Source organism: Balaenoptera ricei, chromosome 3 (genome assembly GCF_028023285.1).
Source record: "Balaenoptera ricei isolate mBalRic1 chromosome 3, mBalRic1.hap2, whole genome shotgun sequence".
NCBI classification, from domain to species: domain Eukaryota; kingdom Metazoa; phylum Chordata; class Mammalia; order Artiodactyla; family Balaenopteridae; genus Balaenoptera; species Balaenoptera ricei.
The window spans coordinates 63,263,181-63,273,817 of record NC_082641.1 but is presented as its reverse complement, the minus strand read 5'-3'; the positions used below and the strand labels follow the sequence as shown (position 1 = coordinate 63,273,817).

At 37.4% G+C, this 10,637-nt stretch overlaps 1 protein-coding gene across 2 annotated transcripts in view; it reads right to left on the bottom strand.

Annotated features, from left to right (window-relative positions):
* Positions 1 to 10,637, bottom strand: part of JMY (junction mediating and regulatory protein, p53 cofactor) — a 72,212-nt gene that overhangs the window by 10,203 nt on the left and 51,372 nt on the right. Inside the window, exons 8-9 of one of the 2 annotated variants that reach the window (XM_059916628.1) lie at positions 1,904 to 2,008; positions 130 to 721 (exon numbers count right to left, since the gene is read on the bottom strand). In XM_059916628.1, coding sequence (XP_059772611.1) covers positions 130 to 721; positions 1,904 to 2,008 — 697 coding nt within the window. The remainder of the gene's footprint in view (positions 1 to 129; positions 722 to 1,903; positions 2,009 to 10,637) is intronic. The other variant, XM_059916629.1, reaches the window with a different exon arrangement.

Genomic DNA, 10,637 nt, shown 5'->3' with positions numbered 1-10,637 from the left:
GTTTGCTAGCAAATAATGTCCAAAAATAAAATGTTTAAAGCTTTGTAATGTCCTAGGAAATAAACAGTCCTTTAACTACATGCCTCAGTCAACAGATGAACTCAAAAATCTTTTTTTTTTTTAACTCACCTCTCTTCCTCTGCAAACCTTCAGCAGTCTTTTTGAGCTTCTTCCTGGCACTGACAAGCTGGCTGCTGTCGAAGAGGTGTGCTGAGGGGGCACTAGCTGACTTTGGGATCCTCTTCTCGTTCCCCTCCACTCTAGGCAGACCTTTCTCCAGTGTCTCTGGGGCGCCGTCCTTTCCGACAGGCAGAGGCGGTGGCGGTGGGGGAGGAGGAGGTGGCGGGGGAGGTGCCGGAGGAAGAGGTGGGGGGAGTGGATCTGCTGTGGCAGAACCTGGTTTAGGGTCAATCTTGCTCAGAAGTGGAGGAGATACGGCGGGAGGCAGCTCAGAGGTAACACCACCGGGAGGTAACAAAGTAGCTTCAAGTTGTGCTGATGAATTGTCTTCAAGCTGTGTGAGGTTTTGGGCTTCTGTTGTCTGTGATGACTTGAGCTTGCCCCTTCCTTCCTCCACTCCCTCACTTTTCTCTTCTACCTGTAGCGCTCCTGGCAGAGGGTCGCACTGGTCTTCACAGGACACGGGACTGCCTGCACTTCTTCTTCTTGCATGAGCCAGTCGCAATCTGGTTGATTTAAGTATGACCTGGCCTGGGTATCTCTAAGAAATCAGAAGTTATTATAACTGGTTAGATTATAATTTATGAACAAATGGCTGTTTATTTTCTCCCTCCAATGCAAGATTTTATTTTAGAGCTTTTGTGATTTTTCAGGGAAAATATACTGAAAACCAAAATACCAAAATATAATAATACCTTACAAATAATTATCACCAAATTCTTTATTATTTGCTTATCATCAAATCCTTCTCCCCTCTTATCCACTTAAGAGGTCAACTGTTCAGAATTACCACATGATTAAAGAAAAGATCCTTAGTGAATAAAAGTACTAATTTAAATGGAAAAATAGCAGCAGTGTAAAATACGAAACAAATGATGTCAAACATATATATGCTATTGGTATGCAGAAAGCTAAAAAACTATTCTTAGATTCTTACATGTATTTTCAAATGCTTACAGATAAAAAATTAAAACATTAATGTTCTTCAAAGGGTAACATGGCATTTTTTAAAGCTCTGAAAACAATATATGCATTTAATGATAGAATAGAAGGAGAACGAATAAAATTTTTTGGAGTACTGATACACAGAACTCTCATTCTTTTACTATGGTAAAACCTAGCATTAATGCATCTGGCAGACAATATTTTCTTAACGCAAAGCTTATCCTTGTGTTAAGGACCCCATTCCCACCCACCCCCACTCTTTCACTTGATCAAAAGCTCCCTTCACCTATAAGGAGACCCCTCAGAATAAAGAGTAGAAGTAAGGCTCTTGAGTGCTGCTAAGAACCAGAACTACCTAGTTTAAGCACATTCCAAGGAAATGCTTAGCTGCTGTGATGTCAGTGTCCAGAGTCATGGATAAGCCTGGCAAGAGAACTGCTGAAGCATTTCTCACGTATGTTGATCCACCCTCTAATTATGCCATTGGTCAGATTATTACCACAGTGTTGATGTACACAGAATTAATAACAAGTTGATGCTTAAAATGGATAGTCAGTTGTGAACTAACTTTATTAAATTCAAGAGGAATCCAGGCTTCCCAGAGGCCCTGACCATTCCTCTTCTATCGCTGAAGTGGTAAGCCAAGGACTGCCATAACTAAAATTGTTTTCTAGATAATAAAGGGACAATCAAGTTTTTCTCATAAAAGAAATCTTACAATAGGAGTATATATGTAGCTCTGTTTAAAAAGCAATGAAAAATAATAAATTGACCATACTTTTACTACCTGTTTAAAGGTTCGAAGTCTATCCAGTGTTCTTTGTCTTTCTTGGCTAACCCAGGCACTTTTTCTTTCTTCTTCATCATGTAATTTTTCTCTTTTCTGGTAAAAAAAAAAAAGAGTAATTCCATTACGATGTGTCCCATTATATTTTATCATTAATAGAAAAAAAGAGAGTTCTCCCAATATGTAAGCTGGATTACTCCAAAGAATGATGTATTTAGCATTGTTTTGTGGCATGAAACACTATCAGTTTTAATTGAAATGATATTGTTGTTTCACTTTCTGCATGACCTACCAATTAAAAGATGTTTACTCTGTAAAGTAAATATTTTCTCTGAACTGAAAAATGTTTCATCTTTGGGGTTCTGGCTTGAACAATTTTATTATGCAATACTTGTAACTGCTATATTCTGCTAACTCAAATAGTTGACCTTAAAAACAAAAAACAACCACTTGTTTGGTAATTTAGATATTATATACGGGTTAAGCCTGATGTTCTGCAGATAATGTCTACTATTACTGAACCTGTTCCTCTTGCCACAAATCTAAGTGTGTGTTTTAATACCTCATTAAATTTTTTTCCTTCCCATTCCCCAATCCCAAACCTCTTTGATTTTGTATTCCCAAACTGGATTAACGGTATCACCACCCATCCAATGTTGGCCAAGTTAAACACGAATTGCTCTTTCTAAAGGAAAGAAAGTGGCATTCTTGGCAGGAGGATAAAGAGTGGAAGTAGTGCTTTTGACAACCTCACTACTGAGGGTCAGGTGACAGACAGGTAGTTACCAATTAGGGAATGCACTGCAGAGTGCCACGATGGCCAACCACGTCCCCAGAGAGATGTAACTATCACATACAATACAGATCGGTTCCACTTTCTATCTCTTGGTGAGGTGGGTTGAACCCTTTGTATATAAATCAGCCCATGGAACTCATGGTCAGGGTGCAGGGGTGTGCCAAGGGTGAGTAAAGATGAACATTCTTCCATCTCTTCTTATGGCAGGTCAAGAAGACCTTTTCCCTTTAGAGAGCTCTCCCTTGGGGAGTCTTAAGAGGTCAAAAAGGCCATTTATTAGTAGATAAAAAAATCAGGTATTTCTCAGTAACAGTCCCAGATTGCTATATATAATCCTAAAGGTTTCCAGATGGGAAATTAAAGAAGATACGACCTGAGCTCTTCATTAAAAAGAAATAAACGTCCCATGTAGATTCTGTCCTTTACAGAGGAAAGCCCAGAATGGCTCAAGGACACAGTGAGGCAAGAACTTATCCCAACTCCTCACCCCTACTGCATACTCAGTTCCATTCACATAGCTGAGCCAACAAAAAGGAAGGAACTGAAAAAATCTCATATTTACATCTGGTAACCACCTGGAATTGGGAGTGAGCTTGTACTTTCCCACACTGGGATACATGCCATGGGATACTCAGGGACAAAGGGTCTTCTAAGGCCTATCGAGTAGCACTGGCTCAGAGATGAAGAGATTTTTCTATACTTATCGAGTGTTTTATCTAATGAAAATAGTGCTTAGTACTTGAGAAAAAAATTAGTTGTCTAAGAGATATTCAGCGTTTTCAAACTCTGAATCTGCATCTCTAAACATAGTATACAAATAGCTGAATGTGAAGTTCAGAAATAAAACTGATCAATCATTTTGCTGGTCTGTCAGCCGGTATAACCAGAGTCAGATCATACTATTATCTAAAAGATCCCAAATGGAAAGAGAAAGTTTCAGACATGTTCAGGCATGAACTGATGGGTTTGTATGGACTTTTCATAGAGCACAGTACTGTATTTAAGAGCCTAGTGAGTAACAGGCCTGGGGTGAATATCACCTCTCCCCCTCTGGCTAGCTAGGGGAAAGTTATTTAACGAAGATAATTTACCCTTTTGTGGAGGGGAGGTGGGGAGGGAATACTTACTAGATGGTGACACAAGGGGCTTTGAGTTTCTGTTAACATTGTTTAACAAGCTGGGTGCTAGTTGTATGCATATGTTCATCTAGTGAAAATGAAAACTTATGAGCTGTACACTCGTGTGTGTGATAAAGGTGGTTTAAAGCCAGATTTGATCTAAGCCAACTTTCATTTTCCTCTAGCTTTGCATGTTAAGAATTGATGATTAATGGATTCATTCTCCTACAGTGAGGTATTCCACCCAAAGTCGGTAGTAGGCAAAATTATAAGGCAAATGACATTCATCTTTGAGATTTCCCCAAATATCAATTTCCTCTTTTTACTCATCTTTGCCACGTAAAACTCTTTGAGAAAGGATTTGATACTCATTCATTCTAAAAGGCTAATTAGTTCCTCCATCCATAAAAATATTGGCATTTTATCAGAATCCAAAACCTTCACGCAATAAGGAACGCATTCTAAGTGTGGAGTTTAAAGCTGACAGCGTAGGGGCCGATGGTGAGAGTAGGAGGCATTCTTATTCATCTAACTCTTAAGCTGGCCCACAGTCTGACTTTCCTTACAAAGCAGTTCCTGGACCATGAAAACAGTACTGAACAATAAAAATACAATAAATTTGCTGTTGATTTAAGATGAATCTTACAGTTTACGGGTAGTCTGGCTACTCTTACGTGTTTAAATTCAAGAGTTTTTAGCTAATATGTGCTGAAATGAGCTAGAAGGATAACATCAAAACCCCTACAGCAGCTAACATCATTCTTAATCACAACAAATTAGAAGCTTTCTTAAGACCAGGAAAAGACAAAGAAGTCTCCTCCCACCACTCTTTTTCAACACCCTACTGGAAATCCTAGCTAACACAATAAGAAGAGCAAGTAAAAGGTATACAGACTGCTACAAAAGAACTAAACTGCCTTTATTTGCATATGACCTGATTGTCTATGTAGAAAATCTCAAAGAACAACCAAAAAAGCTACTAGAACTAATACACAATTATAACAAGATTGCAAGGTACAGGGTTGACATATAAAAGCCAACTGCTTTCTAATGTAACAGCAATGAAACACTAGAATTATGAACCTTTTATATAACCCCTACAATACTATTTACATTACCACACCCCAAAAAGCAGATAAGATAAATTTAGGTATAAATCTAATAAAATGTGAACAAGATCAATGAGGCAAGCTATAACTCTTAGAAAAAAAATCAAAGAAGAACTAAATAAAGAGATATTCCTTGTTCATGTATAGGAAGACTCAATACTATTAACGTATCAATTATTGAGAGGGCAGACAGCAGAAGCAAGAAGAACTATAATCCTGCAGCCTGTGGAATGAAAACCACATTCACAGAAAGATACACAAAATGAAAAGGCACAGGACTATGTACCAGATGAAGGAACAAGATAAAACCCCAGAAAATCAACTAAATGAAGTGGAGATAGGCAACCTCCCAGGAAAAGAATTCAGAATAATGACAGTGAAGATGATCCAGGACCTTGGAAAAAGAATGGAGGCAAAGTTCGAGAAGATGCAAGAAATATTTAACGAAGATGTAGAAGAATTAAAGAACAAACCAAGAATACAAAAACTGAAATGAAAAATACACTAGAAGGAATCAATAGCAGAATAACTGAGGCAGAAGAACGGATAAGTGACCTGGGAGACAGAATGGTGGAATTCACTGCCGCGGAACAGAATAAAGAAAAAAGAATGAAAAGAAATGAAGACCGCCTAAGAGACCTCTGGGACAACATTAAACGCACCAACATTCTAATTATAGGGGTCCCAGAAGGAGGAGAGAGAGAGAAAGAACCTGAGAAAATATTTGAAGAGATCATAGTCGAAAACTTCCCTAACGTGGGAAAGGAAACAGCCACCCAAGTCCAGGAAGCACAACGAGTCCCAGGCAGGATAAATTCAAGGAGAAACACGCCAAGACACATAGTAATCAAACTGACAAAAATTAAAGACAAAGAAAAATTATTTAAAAAAACAAGGGAAAAACGACAAATAACATACAAGGGAATCCCATAAGCTTAACAGCTGATTTCTCAGCAGAAACTCTACAGGACAGAGGGAGTGGCACGATATATTTAAAGTGATGAAAGGGAAGAACCTACAATCAAGATTACTCTACCCAGAAAAGATCTCATTCAGATTTGACAGAGAAATCAAAAGCTCTACAGACAAGCAAAAGCTAAGAGAATCTAGCACCACCAAACCAGCTCTACAAAAAATGCTAAAGGAACTTCTCTAAGTGGAAGACACAAGAAAAGGACCTACAAAACGAACCCAAAACAATTAAGAAAATGGTAATATGAACATACATATCGATAATTACCTTAAATGTGAATGGATTAAATGCTCCAACCAAAAGACACAGGCTGGCTGAATGGATACAAAGACAAGACCTGTATATATGTTGTCTTCAAGAGACCCACTTCAGACCTAGGGACACATACAGACTGAAAGTGAGGGGATGGAAAAACATATTCCACACAAATGGAAATCAAAAGAAAGCTGGAGTAGCAATACTTGTATCAGATAAAACAGACTTTAAAATAAAGACTATTACAAGAGACAAGGAAGGACACTACATAATGATCAAGGGATCAATCCAAGAAGAAGATATAACAATTACAAATATATATGCACCCAACATAGGAACACCTCAATACATAAGGAAAATGCTAATAGCTATAAAAGAGGAAATCAACAGTAACACAATAATAGTGGGGGACTTTAACACCTCACTTACACCAATGGGCAGATCATCCAGACAGAAACTTAATAAGGAAACACAAGCTTTAAATGACACAATAGACCAGACAGATTTAACTGACATTTATAGGACATTCCATCTGATAACAGATTACACTTTCTTCTCAAGTGTACATGTAACACTCTCCAGGACAGACCACATCTTGGGTCACAAATCAAGCCTCGGTAAATTTAAGAAAATTGAAATCATATCAAGCATCGTTTCTGACCACAATGCTATGAGATTAGAAATAAATTACAGGGAAAAAACTGTAAAAAACACAAACACATGGAGGCTAAACAATACGTTACTAAATAACCAAGGGATCACTGAAGAAATCAAAGAGGGAATCAAAAAATACCTAGGGACAAATGACAATGAAAACGCAATGATCCAAAACCTATGGGATGCAGCAAAAGCAGTTCTAAGAGGAAAGTTTATAGCAATACAATCCTACCTTAAGAAACAAGAAAAATCTCAAACAATCTAACCTTACACCTAAAGGAACTAGAGAAAGAAGAACAAAGAAACCCAAAGTTAGTAGAAGGAAAGAAATCATAAAGATCAGAACAGAAATAAATGAAATAGAAACAAAGAAAACAATAGCAAAGATCAATAAAACTAAAAGCTGGTTCTTTGAGAAGAAAAACAAAATTGATAAGTCTTTAGCCAGACTCATCAAGAAAAAGAGGGAGAGGACTCAAATCAATAAAATTAGAAATGAAAAAGGAGAAGTTACAACAGACACCACAGAAATACAAAGCATCCTAAGAGACTACTACAAGCAACTCTATGCCAACAAAATGGACAACCTGGAAGAAATGGACAAATTCTTAGAAAGGTATAACCTTCCAAGACTGAACCAGGAAGAAGCAGAAAATATGAACAGACCAATCACAAGTAATGAAATTGAAACTGTGATTAAAAATCTTCCAACAAACAAAAGTCCAGGACCAGATGGCTTCACAGGTGAATTCTATCAAATATTTAGAGAACAGCTAACACCCATCCTTCTCAAACTCTTCCAAAAAATTGCAGAAGGAACACTCCCAAACTCATTCTACAAGGCCACCATCACGCTGATACCAAAACCAGACAAAGATACTACAAAAAAAGAAAATTACAGACCAGTATCACTGATGAATATAGATGCAAAAGTCCTCAACAAAATACTAGCAAACAGAATCCAACAACACATTAAAAGGATCATACACCACGATCAAGTGGGATTTATCCCAGGGACGCAAGGATTCTCCAATATACACAAATCAATCAATGTGATACACCATATTAACAAATGGAAGAATAAAAAGCATATGATCACCTCAACAGATGCAGAAAAAGCTTTTGACAAAACTCAACACCCTTTTATGATAAAAACTCTCCAGAAAGTGGGCACAGAGGGAACCTACCTCAACATAATAAAGGCCATATATGACAAACCCACAGCAAACATCATTCTCAATGGTGAAAAACAGAAACCATTTCCTCTAAGATCAGGAACGAGACAAGGATGCCCACTCTCACCACTATTATTCAACATAGTATTGGAAGTCCTAGCCACGGCAATCAGAGAAGAAAAAGAAATAAAAGGAATACAAATTGGAAAAGAAGAAGTAAAACTGTCACTGTTTGCAGATGACATGATACTATACATAGAGAGTTCTAAAGATGCCACCAGAAGACTACTAGAGCTAATCAATGAATTTGGTATAAAGTTGCAGGATACAAAATTAATGCACAGAAATCTCTTGCATTCCTATATGCTAAAAACAAAAGATCAGAAAGAGAAATTAAGGAAACAATCCTATTCACCACTGCAACATAAAGAATAAAATACCTAGGAATAAACCTACCTAAGAAGGTAAAAGACCTGTACTCAGGAAACTATAAGACACTGATGAAAGAAATCAAAGATGACACAAACAGATGGAGAGATATATCATGTTCGTGGATTGGAAGAATCAATATTGTGAAAATGACTATACTACCCAAAGCATCTACAGATTCAGTGCAATTCCTATCAAATTACCAATGGCACTTTTTACAGAAATAGAAAAAAAAAAATCTTAAAATCTATGGAGACACAAAAGACCCCAAATAGCCAAAGCAATCTTGAGGGGAGAAAACAGAGCTGGATGAATCAGACTCCCTGACTTCAGACTATACTACAAAGCTACAGTAATCAAGACAATATGGTACTGGCACAAAAACAGAAAGACAGATCAATGGAACAGTACAGAAAGCCCAGTGATAAACCCACGCACCTATGGTCAACTAACCTATGACAAAGGAGGCAAGGATATACAATGGAGAAAAGACAGCCTCTTCAGTAAGTGGTGCTGGGAAAACTGGACAGCTACATGTAAAAGAATGAAAGTAGAACACTCTCTGACACCATACACAAAAATAAACTCAAAATGGATTAAAGACCTAAATGTAAGACCAGACACTGTAAAACTCCTAGAGGAAAACATAGGAAGAACACCCTTTGACATAAATCACAGCAAAATCTTTTTTGACCTACCTCCTAGAGTAATGGAAATAAAAACAAAAATACACAAATGGGACCTAATGAAACTTAATAGCTTTTGCACAGCAAAGGAAACTACAAACAAGATGAAAAGACAACCCTCAGAATGGGAGAAAATATTTGCAAACGAATCAACGGACAAAGGATTAATATACAAGCAGCTCATGCAGCTCAATATTAAAAAAAAAACCCAATCAAAAAATGGGCAGAAGACCTAAATAGACATTTCTCCAAAGAAGATATACAGATGGCCAAGAGGCACATGAAAAGCTGCTCAACATCACTAATTATTGGAGAAATGCAAATCAAAACTACAATGAGGTATCACCTCACACCGGTTAGAATGGGCATCATCAGAAAATCTACAAACAACAAATACTGGAGAGGGTGTGGAAAAAAGGGAACCCTCTTGCACTGCTGGTAGGAAGGTAAATGGATACAGCCACTGTGGAGAACAGTATGGAGGTTCCTTAAAAAACTAAAAATAGAATTACCATATCACCCAGCATATACTGGGCACATACCCAGAGAAAACCATAATTCAAAAAAACACATGCACCCCAATATTCACTGCAGCACTATTTACAATAGCCAGGTCATGGAAGCAACCTAAATGCCCATCGACAGATGAATGGATAAAGAATATGTGGTACATATATACAAGGGACTATTAGCCATAAAAAGGAACGAAATTGGGTCATTTGTAGAGATGTGGATGTACCTAGAGACTGTCATACAGAGTGCCGTAAGTCAGAAAGAGAAAAACAAATACCGTATATTAACGCATATATGTGGAATCGAGAAAAATGGTACAGATGAACCAGTTTGCAAGGCAGAAATAGAGACACAGATGTAGAGAACAAACGTATGGACACCAAGGGGGGAAAGCAGCGCGGGAGGGGGATGAATTGGGAGATTGGGATTGACATATATACACTAATATGTATAAAATAGATGACTTATAAGAACCTGCTGTATAAAAAAGATAATAATAATATTAAAAGAAACAAACAAACAAAAACACTCTGCTCTTCGAGATAATGTCAAAGAATGAAAAGGCAAGCCATAGATTATAGATTAGGAGCAAGTATTTGCAACAGGCATATCTGAAAGGGGCTATTATCCACAATAAGAAAACAAATAACCTAATTAAAAATGAACAAAATACCTAACACTTACTAAAGAAGAGGTACAGATGGTAGATAAGCCTTGTGAGAACATGCCCAACATCCTACACCATTAGGGAACTGCAAACTAAAACAACTATGAGGTACCACTACACACTTATTAGAATGGCTAAATTCCAAAACACTGACAACATTAAATGGAGGATATGGAGCAAAAGGAACTCTAAATTCATTGCTAGTGAGAATGTAAAATGGTACAGCCACTTTGGAAGACAATTTGGCAGTTTCCTACAAGGTAAGCATACTCTTCCCATAAGATCCAGCAATCATGCTCTTTGCTATTTACCAAAAGAGCTGAAAACTTAATGTGCACTCAAAAACC